This window comes from Heptranchias perlo, chromosome 21 (genome assembly GCF_035084215.1).
Source record: "Heptranchias perlo isolate sHepPer1 chromosome 21, sHepPer1.hap1, whole genome shotgun sequence".
Classification (NCBI taxonomy): Eukaryota; Metazoa; Chordata; class Chondrichthyes; order Hexanchiformes; family Hexanchidae; genus Heptranchias; species Heptranchias perlo.
The window spans coordinates 6,229,288-6,252,747 of NC_090345.1; the positions used below are offsets into that span (position 1 = coordinate 6,229,288).

Sequence of the window (23,460 nt, forward strand, 5' to 3'; positions counted from 1 at the left end):
AGCGATGACTGAAAGAACTTGCAACGTCCCAAAACGCTTTACAACCCATGAAGTACTTTTTGAAGTGTAGCCACTGTTGTAATGTAGGGAAACGCGGCAGCCAATTGGGGCACGGCAAGATCCCACAAACAGCAATGTGATAACGGCCAGATCATCAGATTTTTCCCCCCCCCAGTGATGTTGGTTGCGGGATAAATATCGGCCAGGACACTGGGGAGAACTCGCCTGCTCTTCTTTGGAATAGCGTCATGGAATCTTTTACGTCCTACTGAAAAGGCAAACGGGGCCTCGGTTTAACGTCTCATCCGTAAGACGGAAGAGTAAACCCATTCTGCTATCACTCGCAAAGAGATGTTGTTTTGGCATCAATGCCGCAACTTCAGGTGACTTTAAAATAGATGATAAGGGCCATGCACAATCCCCACTCCCCCGTCCCCCGAGAGGTAAGCCTCTGCTGGTGTCCCATATGCAGCAGAACTAATTCCGTTAGATGTTTCTGCCTCAGAAATGTTCATATCGCATGTCAGAATTTGTTAGGATAGAGAGGAGATTCAATAAAAGAAACTTTGAGGTGGAAAAATGTCCCGAGTTGCTTCATGTGGAAAAATAAAACCAAGACACAGAATTATAAAGAACAGGTACTTAAACGAGGATCGAGTATCAAAAGGCACAAATGGTCCACCAGAACAGGACCACACACACGTGAGAGGAATCAATTTGCAGCAGACAATCCACGCCTCCTTGCTATGCCTGGGCTGATGTGTGAAGTGCATATTAATGTGTGACAGCAGGTAAAAATAGAATCAATATGCATGATTTGCATTTAATGCATGGGTCTTAGCAGGTCTAAAATTAAATGGTCTAAAAATACCTACATCACAGATATATATGGCAGGGGAGGGGTATCTCCAAGGACCTCACATCCTTGGGAGCTCGCTGCAGGAACGCAATGTTTCAATCAGATTACAGCTTTCTGAAGGTGACTCTGTGCTTGCTCTTGTGTGGCTAGTATCAAGTAGCAAAATCTGCCGAGTGTTAACAGGTACAGGATAATGTGGGCTGGGGTGTGTTACGCAATAAAGCTTCTTCGGCAGCACCTCCCAAACCCACGCCCTCCACCACCGAGAAGGACAAGGGCAGCAGGTGCATGGGAACACCATCACCTCCAAGTTCCCGTCCAAGTCACACACCATCCCGACTTGGACATATATCGGCCGTTCCTTCATCGTCGCTGGGTCAAAATCCTGGAAGTCCCTCCCCAGTAGCACAGTGGGAGAACCTTCACCACACGGACTGCAGCGGTTCAAGAAGAAGGCCCACCACCACCTTCTCAAGGGGCAACTAGGAGATGGGCAATAAATGCCGGCCTTGCCAGCGACACTCTCATCCCAAGAATGAATAAATTAAAAATAAGAGCAAGCACAGCAGAGAGGAGAATGGGAGCAGCTTCTCATCCCCTTATTGCAGGGGGGAGAATGGAACAGAAGCTCTCCGTGGAGGTAAGGCAATGCAGAAATTGGTCCCCTTCTCACTGTGAGTCATCATTGCCGTTCCAGAGGCCTGAGCACATAATAAAAAGACTTGCATTTATATAGCACCTTTCACGACCTCAGGATATCACAAAGGGCTTTATAGTCAATGAAGTACCTTTTGAAGTGTAGCCACTGTTGCAATGTAGGAAACGCGGCAGCCAATTTGCGCACAGCAAGATCCCACAAACATCGTGATAATAACCAAATAATCTGTGTTTTTTTTTAAAGTGATGTTGGTTCAGGGATAAATATTGGCCAGAACACCAGGGAGGACTCCCCTGCTCTTCTTCGAAATAGTGGGATCTTTTATGTCCACCCAAAAGGGCAGAAGGAGCCTTGGTTTAATGTCTCATCCGAAAGACGGCACCTCCGCATTGCAGCACTCCCTCAGTGCTGAACTGTGAGTGTTAGCCTAGATTGTGTGCTCAAGTCTCTGGAGTGGAGTGTAAACCCACAATCTTCTAACTCAGAGGTAAGAGTGCTACCCACTGAGCCAGAGCTGGTCAGCACAGTACGAGGCACAAAACATCTGATGAACGGGACAGAAATAAGGGGGAGAAAAAAAAACAGCAAGGTCCCACAAACAGCAATGAGATAAATGACCAGATAATCTGTGTTTATTGATGTTGGTTGAGGGATAAATATTGGCCCAGGACACCGGGGAGAACTCCCCCGCTCTTCTTCGAAATAGTGCCAAGGGATTTTTTTACGTCCACCTGAGAGGGCAGACGGGGCCTCGGTTTAACACCTCATCCAAAAGACAGCCCCTCTGACAGTGCAGCACTCCCTCAGTACTGCACTGGGAGTGTCAGCCTGGATTATGCGCTTAAGGCTCTGGAACTCTTGACCTTCTGACTGAGAGGAGAGAGTGCCACCCACTGAGCCGAGGCTAGGATTCTCCTCTTTGGTGGCAGAGTCCCGGTGGGGACAAGACTTCCGCCTGTCCCTTCTAATCGGCCCCGACCGTAACCCACTTCCTTGGGGCGGGGACCCATTAGAAACGGATGCCCGGGCTCCTGGTGAGAGTCCCAATGCTAAAAGGGGAGTCCGCCAGGACAAAGAGGAGAATCTCAACGGGGTGCTGCAGCCAATCTATTCGTTGACGTCATCGATACGTCACTGTCTGGACATGGTACCAGGATGCTTCCCATTGGCTCAGGTACTTGGTGTCTTTCAAACCAGGAAAAGTTCAGGTGGACATTGGCTGAGGACCACAATGAGTTTGAATGTCATGCTTGCCCTAAAACGAAGAGCTGCACTGATAAAACACTTCACTTTACAGTGCAGTGGATGTTATGTAGGCAAATATAGTAGCCACCTTGTACACTACAATAGACAAATGGCCAGTTAATTTGTTTCTGGTGGCCAGGGAAGGTCCCTATACTTCTTCAAATTGGACGTTTAACATCTGCATGTACATTGGAGCAGGCAGATTTTTTTAATTTTTTTTTTTTTATTCGTTCACGGGATGTGGGCGTCGCTGGCAAGGCCGGCATTTATTGCCCATCCCTAATTGCCCTCGAGAAGGTGGTGGTGAGCCGCCTTCTTGAACCGCTGCAGTCCGTGAGGTGAAGGTTCTCCCACAGTGCTGTTAGGAAGGGAGTTCCAGGATTTTGACCCAGCGACAATGAAGGAACGGCGATATATTTCCAAGTCGGGATGGTGTGTGACTTGGAGGGGAACGTGCAGGTGGTGTTGTTCCCATGCGCCTGCTGCCCTTGTCCTTCTAGGTGGTAGAGGTCGCAGGTTTGGGAGGTGCTGTCGAAGAAGCCTTGGCGAGTTGCTGCAGTGCATCCTGTGGATGGTGCACACTGCAGCCACAGTGCGCCGGTGGTGAAGGGAGTGAATGTTTAGGGTGGTGGATGGGGTGCCAATCAAGCGGGCTGCTTTATCTTGGATGGTGTCGAGCTTCTTGAGTGTTGTTGGAGCTGCACTCATCCAGGCAAGTGGACAGTATTCCGTCACACTCCTGACTTGTGCCTTGTAGATGGTGGAAAGGCTTTGGGGAGTCAGGAGGTGAGTCACTTGCCGCAGAATACCCAGCCTCTGACCTGCTCTCGTAGCCACAGTATTTATATGGCTGGTCCAGTTAAGTTTCTGGTCAATGGTGACCCCCAGGATGTTGATGGTGGGGGATTCGGCGATGGTAATGCCATTGAATGTCAAGGGGAGGTGGTTAGACTCTCTCTTGTTGGAGATGGTCATTGCCTGGCACTGATCTGGCGCGAATATTACTTGCCACTTATCAGCCCAAGCCTGGATGTTGTCCAGGTCTTGCTGCATGCAGGCTCGGACTGCTTCATTATCTGAGGGGTTGCGAATGGAACTGAACACTGTGCAGTCATCAGCGAACATCCCCATTTCTGACCTTATGATGGAGGGAAGGTCATTGATGAAGCAGCTGAAGATGGTTGGGCCTAGGACACTGCCCTGAGGAACTCCTGCAGCAATGCCCTGGGGCTGAGATGATTGGCCTCAATCAAAGCCCCAGCACCCCTGACTCTACAGCACTCCCTTAAGAGGGCAGCGACCTACATTATGCGCTCAGGTCTTTTGGAGTGGGGCTTGAACCTACTGCTTTCTGACTTGACGGCAGGAGAGCTGCCAACTGAGCAAGTTGGCAGCCAAGGTTAACCACGCTGCCAACATTCACTGTCAAGGGTAATACATGGAGCCACTTGGTGGCTGCCATCATGGGAACTGTCACCAGCAACAGTCAGCAACTTCACAAGAGAGACAGAGGGAAGTGCAAAGTACATAAAATCACACACGAGGCCGGACACGCTAGCACATATGCCCACATGCGTGTATGCACACACACGCAGATGCATTCGCACCCATACAGATACACATGTACACACACGCAGACATGCAAACACAGACGGGTGCTCACACACTCAGACGCGCTCACATATGCACATGCACACACACATAACATACATGCACATCATACTCACACAGCACACAAACATTGTACATAATCAGATTCACATATCCAGCTTCAGCCCCACAAACTACTGTCATCCTGGAGAACTCTGCATCAATGTTTTAACTAGAAAGGAAATATTAATAACAACATCGGAGTGTTTTTGCTAAGAGCATTAGTCCACTCACAGAGGACCAGGCTGCCTACAGCTCTCCATTCTCCTGCTCATCTCAAGAGATTGCAACGTCATTTTGATGCCAAATCATATTCCACTCATCTTGTCTCGAGGAGATTGGCCTACTTTAAAACGGAACAGAGGGGACAGGTGAGAGTTTAATGTCTCAAGGTCTCGATTAGATAATCCCCGGCACAACAGGATCCCTATTTTATTGGGACACCAACAGCATCAGACTACATTTTGTATTAACTCAGATTATTAACAGAGTTCGCGTGAAGCACTTCAGTGGGAAATTGAAGAGGCGAGTTTTTTTTTTAAAAGTGAGGATTAATTGAGTGTGAAGGAGATTACGCAGCCTTCTCCTCCCGATCTCAGATGTAGGAGATATCCAGGGGTAGGAATTGGACCTCGTGCGCCTGTTTAGGGGCGTGAAACGGACGCAACGAGATCCAATTTCAGGAACAAACATCCTGTCCCCCCCCCCCACAGGATGCCTGAAATTGGGTTTGTACGATCAGACATCTCAGGCAGCCATTAGACCCCCTACACATCTAAATGAGGGGCCCCCTCGGGAAACTGATGCCCGGGAAGGAGGGGCGCGGGATGTGGGGGGGGGGAGAGCAGAGCCTGGGCGCAGACGCGACCTGGGGGCCAAGCCGCGCCGGTGAAAAGATGCTCCCGGCTCCACAGCGCTTCCGACGGCCGTGATCGGAGTCCCGCACCACCCCACCCCTCCCCGCTGACCTCCTCCTCTCCCCCTCCCCTCACAGCACTCACCTGAAGCTGCTGCCAGCGAGCCTGAAATCCAGCTTCATGCAGTTGGACGAGCTGCCCGCGCGGTGTGTCGTGGGGCGACCCGCGGTTCGCCCAGATTGTTTTGGAAGAGGCCGGAGCCCAATTTAGGGCCGTCCTCGGGCCTCCTGGTTCGGACGCTGATGAATTGCTACCCCACACCCCTCTTCAAATCACGGGGGAAGGCAGCAGCTTGTAGGAAAGTAGGAACAGGAGGAGGCCATTCAGCCCTTCGAGCCTGTTCCGCCATGCAATTAGATCATGGCTGATCTGTATCCTAACTCCATTTATTCGCCTCAGCTCCATATCACTTAATACCAGGGAGTTCCACACTTCTACTACCCTTTGCGTGAAGAAATGTTTCCTAACTTCTCTCCAGAATGGCCTGGCTCTGATTTTAAGGTTATGTCCTCTTGACGTAAATTCCCCCACCAGTGGAAAAAAGTTTCTCTCTCTCTCCACCCTATCAATTCCTTTCAAAATCCTAAAAACCTCAATCAAATCACCCCTTACCCTTCTATATTCCAGGCAATGCTAGCCTAGTTTATGTAATCTCTCCTCATGATCTAACCCTTGGAGCCCCAGTGGCCAGCTGAAGAGTGGCACTCGATGTAGTTTTATTCACCTTCCTTCTTGGCCGCCAACCATAAAATGACCTCTCTGTCCTCGGCCTCTTACCCTGTTCCAATGAAGCTCAACGGAAGCTCGAGGAACAGCATCTCATCTTTCCGTCGGGCACTTTACAACCTTCCCGGACTCAACACTGATTTCAACAACTTCAGGTCATAACCACTGCTCCCATTTTTTTTCAGACAGCGGGTGCTGGTAATGTTTCTGCCATTGCCATTTACAGCTCCTCTATGTTAATTGTATCGAGGTTATTTTTATCAATTAGTGTTAATTGTATTCAGGTGGTGCGTATCAATTGGGGACTCTCTTGTATCCATATATAAGAGAACTGATCTAGGGTGTGGTGGGTGTAATGTGGAGCTCTGAATAGAGGCTTGGAAGCAACTGAAGATCAGGCTCTATCCTTCACCACCTGGCTATCCAGCTTATTACACTCTAGACTCATCTTTTGTTTCTTTACCTGTCCCATTACCTCCCTCCTTGCCTTGCACCATCATCCCTTTTGTCCTTTAATCACGATGTGGAGATGCCGGTGATGGACTGGGGTTGACAATTGTAAACAATTTTACAACACCAAGTTATAGTCCAGCAATTTTATTTTAAATTCACAAGCTTTCGGAGGCTTCCTCCTTCGTCAGGTGAACGATGTGAAAATGAAATCCTCGAAATGAAGTCGCATTTATAATTCACAGAACAATGCTTGGTGAGTACAGACAGTTTTTTCAACTGCCCGTTGCCAAGGCAATCAGTGTGCAGACAGACAGGTGTTACCTGCCAGGTCTCACAGAATATACAAATCACCAAAAAAAAACAACAAACAAAAAAAAACAGAGATAGAGAGGTAGAAACATAGAAAAGACAGCAACTGACCCGTTATATTAAAAACAGATAACATTTGTTCGCTGGTGGGGTAACGTGTAGCGTGACATGAACCCAAGATCCCGGTTGAGGCCGTCCTCATGGGTGCGGAACTTGGCTATCAATTTCTGCTCGACGATTTTGCGTTGTCGTGTGTCTCGAAGGCCGCCTTGGAGTCCTTTAATCACACCTGCCCTCTACCCTATCGCAGACCTTCCCTTTTGTTCTTTCCTCCCCTCTGCTTTCCCCAGGGTCTGTACTTGCTTATAAACGGTTAAATCTCTAACTTCTTCCGGTTCTGACGGAAGGTCATCTCTCTCACAGATGCTGCCTGACCTGCAGAGTGTTTCTAGCGTTTTCTGGTTTTATATACACATGACCTGATGTGACCTGCTCAGGGAGAAAAGGTGACAGGCAGTGGGAGAATCCCACTCCTTCCCAAAAAAAAAACTCTCAGGAACACGACCAGGCAGTTATTGGTGCAATATAGAGACAGCGATTCGCCAACAACAATGGAAGGCTGGATCCATTTACTCAAGGCGGCCATGAGACAGAACTCCAGCCTTTATTTCCTGATGATATAAAGACATATTTTTTTAAAGAAACTTTTATGCTTGCCGGCTGACTGAGATGGTAACGGGACAAGTAAAGAAACAACGTATAAAGCCGTATATCATTATCTGGTAAACAGAACATTGCACACTTTACAGTTTGAGGAACATTAGGAACAGGAGGAGGCCATTCAGCCCCTCGGGCCTGTTTTACCATTCAGTTAGATCATGGCTGATCTGCACCTCAACTCCATTTACCCGCCTTTGCTCCATATCCCTTGACACCCTTACTTAACATAAATCTTTCTATCTCATTCTTGAAAATTCCAATTGATCCCCAGCATCCACAGTCTTTTGGTGGAGAGAATTCCAGATTTCTACTATCCTTTGTGTGAAAAATTGCTTCCTGAGTTCGCTCCTGAATGGGCAAGCACTAATTTTAAGATTGCGCCCCCTTGTTCTTGATTTCCCCACTAGAGGAAATAGCTTCTCTGTATCTACCCTATCGGATCTTTTTTTTTAAACACCTCGATCAGATCACCCCTCAATCTCCGAAACGTAAGGGAATACAAGCCAAGTTTACGCAACCTGTCCTCATAATTTAACCCTCTTAAGATGAGGCAAAGGAGGAACGATTCCGTGCCAGATTTAGAAAATCACTTTTATGCTGGACCAACTTTTATCTTTTGCGTCAACCTTTGCAGTCTTCAAGGTGAGGTACGTCAATGCTGTCAAGCAGCAGCAATATCAAGCATCTCAAGGGTTAGTGGAGGCTAGATCTAAGCAGAAATCCTTCTAGGCTGCCCCGGCTAAAGTGCATTAAATTCGACCTCCGAGGAGCAGCTACTTCAATTTCCGCAGCACCGTCCCCTCTCTGAGGGAGGCTGAAAATTCACCGCCAATTAGTGTGGAATTGCAGGCAGCCTGCGCTGTGGGTTCACATCCATTTAGAGCCGGGCCGAGATTAGCCCAAATACATAGGGAAACGGAGAGACGGAAAATGGTGCAAGTAGACAGCAGGTGTGTCAGCAAAAAGGAAAGACAGGCAAACATTTTGGATGTCAACGGAAGAAAGGTCTCCAACCAAAATGTTAACCTGTCCTTCCTCTTTTTAGAGGTCCAGTATGTTGATATTTTTATTTCAGATTTTCATTGTTTGGAGTTTTTTCTTCTTTGCGTTCGTACATTTTCACGTAGGACCTATCTCTGTAACCTCCTCCAGCCCTACGACCCTCCGAGATCTCTGCGCTCCTCCAATTCTGGACTCTTGCGCATGCCCGATTTTCATCGCTCCACCATCGGCGGCCGTGCCTTCAGCTGCCTGGGCCCCAAGCTCTGGAATTCCCTCCCTAAACCTCTCCGCCTCTCTCTCCTCCTTTAAGACGATCCTTAAAACCAACCTCTTTGACCAAGCTTTTGGTCACCTATCCTAATATCTCCTTACCTGGCTCAGTGTCAAATTTTGTCTGATTTATGCTCCTGTGAATTGCCCAGGGACGTTTTACTACATTAAAAAGGTGCTGTATAAATGCAAGTTGTTGTTCACCTTTCCACATGGTAGAGAGGGAATGAAGGGATGCCTTCATTCCCTCCACTTTTGGCAGAATTTGAACCTGCGAGACTGAAGGAAGTCCTGCAGTCTCGAGGTTCTGAAAAAGAATGAGTTGGAGTAGAAGGCAAGGAGGAATCTTGATCAGCTGATACTCCATTCCTTATTTTCTAATGTTCCTAAGTAATGTTCAATGTCGACACAGAGTAGAACCACAGGGAAAGAGAAGGGTCCTAACTCTGAATGCAAACCTCAGAGGTGAAAGGTTAATACGCACTGTCGGAGATGCCGACTTTCGGATGAGACATTAAACCGAGGCCCCGTCTGCCCTCTCAGGTGGATGTAAAAGATTCCACGGCCACTATTTCGAAGAGCAGGGGAGTTCTCCCTGGTGTCCTGGCCAATATTTATCCCTCAACCAACATCACTAAAACAGATTATCTGGTCATTTATCTCATTGCTGTTTGTGGGACCTTGCTGTGCACAAATTGGCTGCTGCGTTTCCTACATTACAACAGTGATTACACTTTATGAGTATTCCATTGGCAGTGAAGTGTTTTGGGATGTCCTGAGGATGTGAAAGGAGCTATAGAAATACAATTTCTTTCTTTATCTACTGAGTAAACTGCCTCTGATCCAGAAATATTTGTGCAAGGCCACTTCAAACAGTAAAAGACTCCATGTAGATTTAAGGATAAGCTTTACAACTTAGTAAAGCTCCGCGTAACAGGGGCAGTGATCAGGAATCAGGTGCAGAGATAGGACACTCGATTGATGGCCTTTACGGTTTTCTGTCTGAAACTTAAAGCCCATGGCAGTGGGTTCAAGGGGGCCCATTATATAGAACGGTGATCATGATGATATCATCAGCCTAGCAATGAAGTCATGCCATATAATCCTGCCTTTTTTTTTTAAACGGATGAAGTACAGAAGGAGGTCCTTTGTCAATCACAGGCTGTCCTATAAAACGCATCCAGTTAGCACATCGAAAGAAAACACAGCACCAGCCACTCTGTGATAAATCTGTTTGTCTAGGCCATTAAGCAGGGACCACAGGTAAACACTGGAAACATCCAGAACCGTTAGGAGTTTCCGGACAAAATGATCATCTTAGGAATGTTGACTTCTTGGAACAAAGCAACCAAAATGTCTATCCATGTTAATCCACCAGCTTTTAAAACAGAGGGGTGATTTACTTTAGATATTAGATTGAGTCACATGGAATCCAAGAATTATACCCAGTAACACAGAAAGCAGCCACAGCAGCTCAACACCGAAATCTGAAAACTTCAGCCCGTTGAAGTAACTGCAATCATTTAAAAGTTGTAACTTGGAAGTTGAAGTAACATTTGGTAATTTAGGTTTTAATTAAGCTGAGGGCTCAATCTACAAGTAGGTGGAATCTGAGGAATCAATGGATAAGGGCCTACTCAATATCCAACATAAAAAACATGATTCTATGAAATCAATTAGTAATTCTAACAAAGGAGCCATCCGTTGTTCTTAGTACAGAGACAGTAGTGAGTGGGTTGAAGACGACTTAGACAAACATGCAGTGCTGTGTCTCCATTGTTTCGCTCTGGCTCTCCTTCGATTTACCCCTCATTGAGAGCCCCGAGGGTCGCAGGATGTGTCCCTGATCTGCGCTGGGTCAGCCGGTTTCAGCAGGGAGGGGACGTCAGGCGTACTCCCCCATTGGCCTCAGCTCCCCCGAGTTAGGGATGAGGTTAAAAAAAAAGCCGATCGCTGACCGGCGACCACTGTTAGAAATGTGTATGTACGGACATAGTGTGAGGATGGCATGGGGCTCGACACATTCCACAACACCAGTCAGTGCCTTCAGGGAAGTCGGGGGGAAAACAATACCAGAGGGGTCGAAATATTGAAAACAAAGAATTGTGTGGGGTGAGGAGACTAAATATAAAAAGGTGGTAGAGGTCTCTGTTTGCAGCACCATCCCCTACTTCCCTGCATTCTCCCTGAGGTTTTGTCTCCTCTCACCGATCTCCTCTCCTCGCTGAGGTAGAATTCCATGGGTGGCCCTCACACTCTGGTGCCTTGCCCAAACAGTTATCATCCATACGTGAGCCTTGGTAGTGAATTTTGGCTAACTGTTCTTCCGTGGAATGGGGAGGGGAGTGGGGAGTGGGGGGGGAACGGAGGGAGGGGAGTGGGGGGGGGGAAAATGGAAAACACACGGCTTAAATCCAGCCCCGTTCAAGGGCGAAAACACCTTGCTAACGATTAGGTAGACAGTACCCTGTGCAGCACTCGCTGTGGGATCTGAGCAATACCTTACAGGGCAATAATCCAATCTCTCTTCATTTGCACTTGGGTTAGCACAACAAATACCAACGGAGGTAGAGAGCAGAGAAAATCTAACCGAAGCATATTTCCTCCAAAAGAAAATTATTGAAATCTTGCAAAACATGTAGCAAAAAAGTGTCAACTCAGAGCTCACGTGATTAATAAAACCACAAAGTCAGGGCATATCCTGTACTGACTGTGTGTTTTGGGTTATTCAGCAGGGGAAAGGTTTAATGAAGAAACACCTTCATTGCTCCGCGATATAATTTGTCAAGTGTAGCGTTAGGAACGGTGGTCACTTACTGGGTTATCAGGTCGCAGCTTTTTGGAAGGAGGCCCTCCATCCTCTGGGTGAAGCATGTAGTACAGGCGGACCTTGTTGGCATGCTTCTTGCTCTGAGGAGATAAAATGGGCAGATGGCTTAGAGTCCAGGGCGTGATTCAGACGGTCACCTGTCGCTATTAAAGCACGAGGAATCATGTCATTGAGAAAGTAGGCCATTCAGCCCCATTAACCCTTCCACAGACGGTGCTATCTGCTCTATCACACACTCAGGTGTCAGCCTTGGCTCAGTGGGTAACACGCTCGCCTCTGAGTTATGAAGGTCGTGGGTTCAAGTCCCACTCCAGAGACTTGTTCCAGGCTGATGCTCCCAGTGCGGTACTGAGGGAGTGCTGCACTGTCAGAGGTGCTGTCTTTCAGATGAGATGTTGAACTGAGGTCCCATCTGCCCTCTCAGGTGAACATAACAGACTCCATGGCACTATTCAAAGAAGAGCAGGGGAGGTTTCCCCAGTATCCTAGCCAATGTTTAACCCCTCAACCAACATCACTAAAACAGATTATCTCATTACTGTTTGTGGGACCTTGCTGTGTGCAAATTGGCTGTTGCTTTTCCTACATTACAACAGTGACTACACTTCAAATGTATTTCACTGGCTGTAAAACACTTTGGGATGTCCTGAGGTTGTGAAAGGAGCAATATAAATGCAAGTTCAGGATGAGGCAATGTAGTAAATAGTGAGGAGCATAGTAGCAGACTTCAGGAGGACGTATACAAACTGGTGAGAGGGGCAGACACATGGCAGAGGTGTGAAGTGATGCATTTTGGGAGGAAGAACGAGGAGAGGCAATATAAACTAAATGGTACAATTTTAAAGGGGGTACAGAAACAGAGAGACCTGGGGGGTTCACATACACAAACTTTTGAAGGTGTCAAGACTAGTCAGTAAGGGTGTTAAAGAAGCTTCCTGGGCTTTATAAATAGCCCAGGAAGCTTCATTATAAATGATCTCCACATCATTTATAAATAGAGGCATAGAATACAAAAGCAAGGAAGTCACCGGTGAGGCACCAGTTGGAGTATTGTGTCCAATGCTGGGCACCACACTTTAGGAAGGATGTCAAGGCCTTGGAGAGGGTGCAGAGGAGATTTACAAGAATGGTAGCAGGGATGAGGGACTTCAGTTATGTGGAGAGACTGGAGAAGCTGGGATTGTTCTCCTTAGAGCAGAGAAGGTTAAGGGGAGATTTAATAGGTGTTCAAAATTATGAAGGCTTTTGATAGAGTAGATCGGCACATCAGGTTTTACCTTTCACTTTAACATTGATTTGTTACAGGTGCGCTTTGCTGCATGGGGGAGGGGGCTGGGCAGGGAAATGGCAGCAGTCTTAGCAGGTATCTTGAGCGTTTGAGTCGAGGTGGAGTCTTCTGACAGAAGTCCTACAGGGAAGATTCCCGTGCTGCTACTCAGTGTCTTTTTGCATTGTAATTGCATTGTGATTGCATGCCGAGTCTCAGGGCCAATGTGCAGGCCAGGAATGGGTCATGCAACTAACGTTACGTTACGTCACGTTGTAAAGGCCTATCACAGCACCACCTACAGCCAGAATGGGTACTGCAAGTAAATGTTTGAGAATTTCAGAATGGATTTTTCCATTGACTTTGGACTTTACAATGCATTTTTAAAATGCAGCGTTGTGGCTCACTCAGCGGTTTTAATATATGACTGAGGGCTAGATATAGATCCAAGAATCTTTCTACAGTAAGAGAAGAATGCTAGAAAAATGGTTAAGTTGTTCATTTTGTTTTTAAAACACGGGCATCAAAGAACACTCTTCCCATGTCCTGAATTAAAAAAAATAAATATGATTTTGGACTGTATTTGCATCTTAAATCTATAAGATTGCCTGGGAGTAAATTCTTTCATGTTACCATGGAAACAGAGGAGTATATTGACTTTACTACCAGGGACATAAGGCAAAGTAATACTACACAAGGTATGACTGGTGTGGTATAGCTGGCTGGTAATGTGATAGATAAATTGTTTTGAGTATTTCTTATTAGAGAATTTGGACAGAAAAGTAAACAACTAAAGGTGCTTTTACACTTTGGTCAGTCAGAAACGTTCCACGTCACTAGCAACATCACCAAAAGTAAACTTATCAGGCCCGTTAAATCCCGCAGCAAAGCAGACGTGGCTTTTTTTGGAACTTCCCAACTGCTATCAGCTGCGGCTCGGTGGGCAGCACTCTGGTCTCCGACTCAGGAGAGTGTGGGTTCAGAGTCCCACTCCAGAGACTGGAGCACATAATTCAAGCTGATACTCCCAGTGCAGTACTGAGGGAGTGCTGCACTGTCGGAGGTGTTGTCTTTCAGATGAGATGTTAAGCTGAGGCCCTCTCAGGTGGATGTAAAAGATCCCGTGGAACTATTTCTTAGAACAGCAGGGGAGATACCCCCGGTGTCCTGGCCAATATTTATCCTTCAACCAACATCACTAAAAACAGATTATCTGGTCATTTATTACCATCGCTGTTTGTGGGATCTTGCTGTGCACTACACTTGCAGTGACTACACTTCAAAAAGGACTTAATTGGATTCGTTCAGTACCCTGATTCCTGACCTACCAGCCAGTCCCAGCTCTCTGCGATGGTGAGGGTGATGTCACTGGGCTGGAGGCGGGAAATTTAAATCGCGATGTCCTGCCGGGCTACAAGCAGCAACACCCGGGAGACCCGGGGGCCCCATTCCGGGAGACCCGGGGGCCCCATTGCGGGAGACCCCGGGGGGCCCCATTCCGGGAGGCCCCGGGGGGCCCCATTGCGGGAGGCCCCGGGGGGCCCCATTGCGGGAGGCCCCGGGGGGCCCCATTGCGGGAGGCCCCGGGGGGCCCCATTGCGGGAGGCCCCGGGGGGCCCCATTGCGGGAGGCCCCGGGGGGCCCCATTGCGGGAGGCCCCGGGGGGGCCCCATTGCGGGAGGCCCCGGGGGGCCCCACTGCGGGAGGCCCCGGGGGGCCCCACTGCGGGAGGCCCCGGGGGGCCCCACTGCGGGAGGCCCCGGGGGGCCCCACTGCGGGAGGCCCCGGGGGGCCCACTGCGGGAGACCCCGGGGGCCCCATTGCGGGAGACCCCGGGGGCCCCATTGCAGGAGACCCCGGGGGCCCTATTGCGGGAGACCCCGGGGGCCCCATTGCGGGAGACCCCGGGGGCCCCATTGCGGGAGACCCCGGGGGCCCCATTGCGGGAGACCCCGGGGGCCCCATTGCGGGAGACCCCGGGGGCCCCATTGCGGGAGACCCCGGGGGCCCCATTGCGGGAGGGTCGACACTAACCTCCATTGAAGGAGACAAAGGAAATACCCTTTGCTGAGTGACTGCCACCTGCTGTTTGTGCGGCGGTATTACAGCAGAGGCGAGGGAACGGATCAAATAAAACACAAGGGCCCCAATTTTTCACTCAAGTAATTGCAGTTAAGAAAATAATTACCTCTGAAGCTCAGGTCTGTTTGAAGACCGCTCTGTGTGTGCAGCCTTTTCCTCCTGGTTTGTTTCTATGGCATCAACACCTGTATTCTCCACCCTCTCCCCCCCGCCATTTATTAAAGTGTTCTCCGATAATCTTAGTGCTTCCCTGCAACCCCGCCCCCCCCCTCCGATATTTTCTCCTGTTTCCCCCTCTCCTGAAGCTGCTGAGTCTGACTGGGACCGGGTTCTATGACTGTTCTCCAACACTTCACCCAAATGGCCACTCTTATGTGCGGGCAGGCTATTCGACCATGGGGTGAGGGGACGAGCTTCGCAACCAAGCCCATTCCTTGCCCCACGGTCCGATAGTCATCAACGAATGGTCGACCAGGGGCAGGAAACCTAGCTGAGTTTTTTTTGTTTGCACTTCCAAACCAAGGGCAATAAGGCCAATGGCAATGTTCCAACCATGGTATGAGCCGTGGCTCAGTGGGGAGCACTCTAGCCTCTGAGTCAGAAAGTCATAGAATCAAAGTCCCACTCCAGAGACTTGAGTGCATAATCCAGGCTGACTCTCCCAATGCAGTACTGAGGGAGCACTGCACTATTGGAGGTGCCGTCTTTCGGATGAGACGTTAAACCGAGGCCCTGTCGGCCCTCTCAGGTGGATGTAAAAGATCCCATGGAACTATAGTGAAGAAGAGCAGGGGAGTTCCCCCCGGTGTCCTGGGGCCAATATTTAACCCTCAACCAACATCACTAAAAAGCAGATTATCTGGTCATTATCACATTGCTGTTTGTGGGATCTTGCTGTGCGCAAATTGGCTGCTGCGTTTCCTACATTACAACAGTGACTACACTTCAAAAAGTGCACTTTGGAAAGTCCTGAGGTTGTGAAAGGTATTAAATAAATGCAAGTTCATTCTTTCTTTTCTGCCTCACCTGAGTTCAGCAGCAACAACAACTTGCATTTATATAGCGCCTTTAATGTAGCAAAACGTCCCAAGGCGTTTCACAGGAGCGATTATCAAACAAAAAAAAATTGACACCGAGCCACATAAGGAGATATTAGGACAAGTGACAAAAGGCTTGGTCAAAGGGGTAGGTTTTAAGGAGCGACTTAAAGGAGGAGAGAGAGGCGGAGAGGCGGAGAGGTTTAGGGAGGGAATTCCAGAGCTTAGGGCCTAGGCAGCTGAAGGCACGGCCGCCGATGGTGGGTCGAAGGAAATCGGGGATGTGCAAGAGGCCAGAATTCGAAGAGCGCAGAGATCTCGGAGGGTGGCAGGGCTGGAGACAGGCTGGGACCTTCCGATCTGTACAAGACGGCACATTTACCCACTGGGCTCTTGGTGACACGTGACCAAAGAAGGGTTAAAGCTCTTTTATTTTCCAGTGCTGCCACTAAAACCCGGGTTACCATAGGCAGTACCAAGATGAAGCCAATCAGAAAATCTAGGCTGATGTCTTTTATCCCAGTTTCTAACATTAGAGGATGTGAATACTCTGCATTAACATAGTAAAATGAGTATCTTTGTGTCATACATTCTCAAAGAAGTTTTTTTTTAAAATGGCAGTTTGTGTAATAATTGTTTACTCTGTTTTATAACTAATTTGACATTAACTGAATAATAAAAACCCTTATGAAGCATTTGACAGCTAGTATTTAGTATTTAGCAAAACAGTACTACAATTATGTTTGAAGATTTTTCTTTGGCTGCAGTTGAGTTTTTGGCAGTACACAGAATGATGTTTAGAGCTAGGCAGACATGAAAGAGCATTTCAACCAGAGACAGAGAGCGACAGAGACAGACGGAGAGGCAGAGAGAGAGAGAGAGGCAGACAGACAGAGAGACAGAGAACACGACAGATAGAGGCTAAGGAAGAGAAGCAGGGAGAGAGTAAAAGAGAGAGGCAGAGACAGAGAGGCAGAGGCAGAAGTAGGAGAGAGAGACGGAATGAGAGACAGACAGAAAAAGAGAGGGACAAAGAGAGACTGAAACTGAGTGACAGACAGAGATAACACAATAGACACTTGTATACACACACAGTTGAAAAGAGATAAAGGGACTGATTTTAACCCCCAAGAATGGGTGGGTTGGGGGGGCGGGTGGGAAATTAAAATAGTTGTTTTTTTGGGTCGCGACCGCAACCCCGGCTTTATTTCCGGGTTTAACGTTGGCGCAGAAAAGTCCAGGCTTCACACTGGGAACGCAAAGTCCGAAAATGTTGCTGTTGCGACCCAAAGAAACAACTATTTTCAACTCCCACCCGCCCCCAACCCATCCGTTCTTGGGGGTTAAAATCACCCCCCAGAGTGATTGGGAGAAGTGTGCATGCTGTGTGAGGACAGAGCCCTCATCTGAAAGGACCAGAGAAAAACCACAGCTCAGGAATAGCTGGGCCTTTGCTGGTCTCTCGTTTTGCCAGTGACTGACAGAATCATTTGGTGAGGTACTAACTGTTTGGGGGTACAGTACATTTGTGACTGTGACATGCCAATTATTTAAAAGTAAGGCAGATCTAAGATCCAGGTCACTCTTACACTGTCCTCTTCAGCCTCAAGGGAGTCAAAAGATATGGGGAAAGGGCGGGAAAGTGGAGTTGAGGTAAAAATCAGATCAGCCATGATCTCATTAAATGGCGGAGCAGGCTCGAGGGGCCGAATGGCCTATTCCTGCTCCTATCTCTTATGGCCTCTTGAAGTTCCACCTGACACAGACTTTAACTCATCCATGACTCTGCTGTCCGCACTCTCAGCTACACTAATCCTGCTTCCTTATTATCTCTGTCCTCGCTGATTTCCATTAAGTCCCCATCTTTGGAACATTGATTTCAAAATTCTTGTCCTTGTTTGCAATTTGCTCCATGGCCTGGCTCCATCCTCTCTACAGCCTTCCAATCCTCCCCTAGTTTTCTAGATACCATATCAGCCATGGCTCAGTGGGTAGCACTCTTGCCTCAGAGTTAAACAGTCATGGGTTCAGGTCCCACTCCAGAAGCTTAGGTTTATAATCCAGGCTGACACTCCCAGAGGTGCATAAAACATTGCCCTCTCAGGTGGATGTAAAAGTTCCCTATTTTGAAGAATAGCAGGGGAGTTCTCTCCAGTGTTCCTGGCCAAAATTAATCCCTCAACCAATATTACTAAAAACAGATGATCTGATCATTATCACATTGCTGTTTGTGGGACCTTGCTGTGTGCAAAGTAGCTGCTGCGTTTCCTACATTACAACAGTGATGACGCTTCATTAGCTGTAAAGCCCATTGGGATGTCCTGAGGTCGTTAATGTCTCAGTATAAATGCAAGTTCTTTCTTTCTGAATCTGGAGTACTGTGGGTTTACTCTTCGCCCTCCCTCACCCCAGATTCACCATCTCTGACAGCCTTCAGCCATCAACCCCCTTGCACTCTGGAACTCTCTCCCTAAAGCCCTCCCCCAACATTGCAATCTTTCTCCCCACCTTCTGAAGTCCCCTCAAAACCTCCCTCTTGGCCACCTCCCCTCTATGAGCTATCCCCAGCCGTTGTGTAGTTCTTCGGGATGGTTTAACACACAGAAGGTGCTGTATGCATTGGTGCTGTCAACCTTCTTTCACATGGGAATTAAACTATACGGATAGCAGGAGATTCCCTAATGAACCAGTTGGGTTTTTACAACAATCCAACAGCTTCATGGTCACTTTTGTCTGATTGCAGGCCACAAATGACCAAATTTATTGAATCCATTTTCCAACTTGATTCGAACTCATAATCCCTAGGTTGCTAGTCAGCACCATAATTGCTAGGCTACTGTAGCCAGTGCAGTGGATAGAAATGCATAGAAGTTACAACAAGGAAACAGGCCATTTGGCCCAACCAGTCCATGTCAGTGTTTACCCTCCACACAAGCAAATAGTTCTAATAGCATTAAACTACCCGTTCCCATTTTTCTTCATCACTCTATCACTTTATCCCCCCTTCACTTTATCCCCCCGAATCACTTTATCTCCCCCCCCCCGCATCACTTTATCCCCCCGCTTCACTTTATCCCCTCCCATTCAATCTAATCTTGAATTTGATACAGTTTCTGCCTCAACCACAAACACCCTGGAAGTGAATTCCACGGCCTCACAACCCTCTCTGTGTGAAGAAGTTTCTCCTGCTCTCTGTTCTAAAACGGCCAGCGTCAGGTAAAACAAAGAAACCCTTCCTCCCGACCAGTAAGTGATCACCGTCGCTCATCAATTGCAAAAAAATAAGAAACACCCTGCTTTATCCTTTCTCAAATAAGACCAGAAACTGCTGAAAAACCAGCCAGTCAGCATCTGAAAGGGGAAAAGGCAGGTTCAATAAGCTCTGGTGTAACCTTGTGTGCAATGATGGGTCTGCACTTTTTAAAATGCAAGCTTGCCTTTCCTCTTTTCCCCCAATATTGACCGACTTTGAGCAGTTCCAGCATTTTCTCTTTTCATTTCCTACATTACAACAGTGACTACACTTCAAAAGTACTTAATTGGTTGTAAAGGGCTTTGGGATGTCCTGAGGTCGAGAAAGGTGCTACAGAAATGCAAGCTCTTCCTTTCAGATTTCCAGGACATTCTGCGCAAATTGGCTGCTGTGTTTGCATAACGAAACAATTCAAAAGTAATTCATTACATGTAAACGTCGGAGATGGTAAGGAGCCGTGAAAATTTAAATTCTTCCTTAAAATATAACGGTTAAACTTTCGAAGACTAGAACATTCCTCAAACAAAAAAAATTGTCTACATTTATTCTTCCTCTTTGGATTGACAGCATTTCTCATTTTATGGGTAATGTAAAGGGAGCATCTTACATTTAGTTCTGCATCTAACCTGAACTGCACCTGACCTGTTCGATGGGACAGTGTAGAGGGAGCTTTACTCTGTATCTAACCCATGCTGTACCTGCCCTGGGAGTGTTTGATGGGACAGTGTAGAGGGAGCTTTACTCTGTATCTAACCCGTGCTGTACCTGCCCTGGGAGTGTTTGATGGGACAGTGTAGAGGGAGCTTTACTCTGTATCTAACCCGTGCTGTACCTGCCCTGGGAGTATTTGATGGGACAGTGTAGAGGGAGCTTTACTCTGTATCTAACCCGTGCTGTACCTGACCTGGGAGTGTTTGATGGGACAGTGTAGAGGGAGCTTTACTCTGTATCTAACCCGTGCTGTACCTGCCCTGGGAGTGTTTGATGGGACAGTGTAGAGGGAGCTTTACTCTGTATCTAACCCGTGCTGTACCTGCCCTGGGAGTATTTGATGGGACAGTGTAGAGAGAGCTTTACTCTGTATCTAACCCGTGCTGTACCTGCCCTGGGAGTGTTTGATGGGACAGTGTAGAGGGAGCTTCACTCTGTATCTAACCCGTGCTGTACCTGCCCTGGGAGTGTTTGATGGGACAGTGTAGAGGGAGCTTCACTCTGTATCTAACCCGTGCTGTACCTGCCCTGGGAGTGTTTGATGGGACAGTGTAGAGGGAGCTTTACTCTGTATCTAACCCGTGCTGTACCTGCCCTGGGAGTGTTTGATGGGACAGTGTAGAGGGAGCTTTACTCTGTATCTAACCCGTGCTGTACCTGCCCTGGGAGTATTTGATGGGACAGTGTAGAGAGAGCTTTACTCTGTATCTAACCCGTGCTGTACCTGCCCTGGGAGTGTTTGATGGGACAGTGTAGAGGGAGCTTTACTCTGTATCTAACCCGTGCTGTACCTGCCCTGGGAGTGTTTGATGGGACAGTGTAGAGGGAGCTTTACTCTGTATCTAACCCGTGCTGTACCTGCCCTGGGAGTGTTTGATGGGACAGTGTAGGGGGAGCTTCACTATTAAAATTCCCCTGATGTCTCCCACAAAGCTTTGTTCCGTGGCAGATAATTGGGAAGTGGATAACAGAGGTTTCTCTATAATCCATTTCGATATCTTTCACTCTTGACTAGTGGTTTTAAATCTTTACTGGGTCAGGGACCCCCTGCAAATAATGACACGCTCCTGGGACCCCCTGCAAATAATGACACACTCCTGGGACCCCCTGCAAATAATGACATGCTCCTGGGACCCCCTGCAAATAATGACACGCTCCTGGGACCCCCTGCAAATAATGACACGCTCCTGGGACCCCCTGCAAATAATGACACGCTCCTGGGACCCCCTGCAAATAATGACACACTCCTGGAACCCCCTGCAAATAATGACACGCTCCTGGGACCCCCTGCAAATAATGACACGCTCCTGGGACCCCCTGCAAATAATGACACGCTCCTGGGACCCCCTGCAAATAATGACACGCTCCTGGGACCCCCTGCAAATAATGACACGCTCCTGGGACCCCCTGCAAATAATGACACGCTCCTGGGACCCCCTGCAAATAATGACACACTCCTGGGACCCCCTGCAAATGATGACACGCTCCTGGGACCCCCTGCAAATAATGACACACTCCTGGGACCCCCTGCAAATAATGACACACTCCTGGGACCCCCTGCAAATAATGACACACTCCTGGGACCCCCATCCTAATTCTGGAAAGACAGTGTCAGCTACCCAAACAGTGCTGTCATTGCAGAAGACATTTTATTATGTTGAACAACAGAGACAATTGAAATCTTGAATAGGCAGAAATCTGCAGGACTAGGAGACCCCCCCAAGAGATCTCATGTTGGACCTCCTAAGGCCCGCTTTGCAAACTTGCCCTTTTGACAATAAGCACACAGCTTCGCATACATCAATGGGCTTGTGATCTATCTCATTCATTTTGATCATAATCCTCATTCCTGACAGCTCTCCAGTGTTGACTGTTGTGCCTTTGATGGGCTAAGTGCTCCTGTACACACTGCGTCAACTCACACTGCTGTGGGATTTCTACACTGGAGGCTAGGCATGACCTCAGAGTGTGGAATGCTACTGGTAGCAGGTAACTTTAAAATGCCAGCTGTGGCTCAGTGGGTAACACTCTTGCCTTCTGAAATTAGGAAGGTCATGGGTTCAAATCCTATTCCAGAGACTTGATCATAAGATCTTAGGCTGACACTCTTACTGATAGTATTGTGGGAGTGCAGCAGTTTCGAGTAGGTGCTGTCTTTCAGGTGAGATGTCAAAGCAAGGGCCTGTCTGCTCTCTCAGGTGGACACAAAAGATCCCATGGCCACTATTTCAAAGAAGAGCAGGAGAGTTCTCCCCGGTGTCCTGGCCAATATTTATTCCTCCACTAGCAAACAAATTATCTGGTTATGATCACGTTGCTGTTTGTGGGATCTTGCTGTGCACAAATTGGCTGCTGTGTTTCCTCCATTACAACAGTGACTACACTTCAAAAGTACTTCATTGGCTGTAAAGCGCTTTGGGACATCATGAGGTCGTGAAAGGTTCTATATAAATTCAAGTTCTTTCTTTTCTTCCATTCAGCAATGGTTTTTTATTTTGCTTTTTGAAAGTCCCAGGCAACTGATGCGAGGTCTACCGCCCCCTTCCGACAACTAAAAAAGATCACCCTCGTTGGTGGGGGGGAGGGGGAAAACAGTGCCAGCGTTCCTTACCTCGTAATGCGCTACTCTCTGGGACTCGGAGATTAGTTGCGCGTTGCAGATGTTACAGTAGCTGTCTGTGAACAACTCCGTGTCACCTGTCCCCGCAGATTTCATCTGCAAAGAAAATAACAGACAGACAGGCATGAGACGTCTAGAGTGGCATTGGAAGGAGGAGGCTAAAAAAACAAAAGAGTGTCCAGGTTAATTGAATGCATCTCGGGGTGGGGGGACTGTTCTGATCTTCACCTGACTGTAATGCAGAGTTTTTAGGAACAGGAAAAGGACCATAAATCCCAACAAAGTCCATCTCTTAACCCTTTCCCCCTTCAATCCCTTCTGGCTGCAGGAAAAAATGAATTGTCACTTGACTCCATTTATACTGCCCACTTCAATGTCCTTCTCCGCAGAATCCATTACTCTCTGGAGTGAAAACAAAACTCTTCTCGCTCACACAAATTTGCCAATTTTACAACTTGCATCCACTGGTATTCAGGCACTGGTACATAGGAACAGGAGTAGGCCATTCAGCCCCTCGTGCCTGCTCCGCCGTTTGATAAGATCATGGCTGATCTGTGATCTAACTCCATATACCCGCCTTTGGCCCATATCCCTTAATACCTTTGGTTGCCAAAAAGCTATCTATCTCAGATTTAAAATTAGCAATTGAGCTAGTATCAATTGCCGCTGGTAAGTAACGTCGTTGTGATTTAGTTGGGCGGGTTCCTTTTGCTTTTGTTGGGACTGTTTTGTTTGGGTTGAGCTTCTTTTAGTTTGATTGGACTGTACGTTTCTTTCTTGAATATTATAGTCACTAATAAATCCAATAGGGAATTCAGGAGAAAACGTCTTTACTCCAGAGAGTGGTGAGA

The 23,460-nt window shown here is 47.8% G+C and overlaps 1 protein-coding gene across 1 annotated transcript in view; it reads right to left on the reverse strand.

Moving 5' to 3' along the window:
* The window catches only part of zgc:171482 (zinc finger protein), a 254,986-nt gene extending 232,281 nt beyond the window's left edge, over nt 1-22,705 (reverse strand). The window contains exons 1-2 of the mRNA XM_068002795.1: nt 22,601-22,705; nt 11,627-11,719 (exon numbers count right to left, since the gene is read on the reverse strand). Coding sequence (XP_067858896.1) covers nt 11,627-11,719; nt 22,601-22,705 — 198 coding nt within the window. The remainder of the gene's footprint in view (nt 1-11,626; nt 11,720-22,600) is intronic.
* Nucleotides 22,706-23,460: the final 755 nt, after the last annotated feature.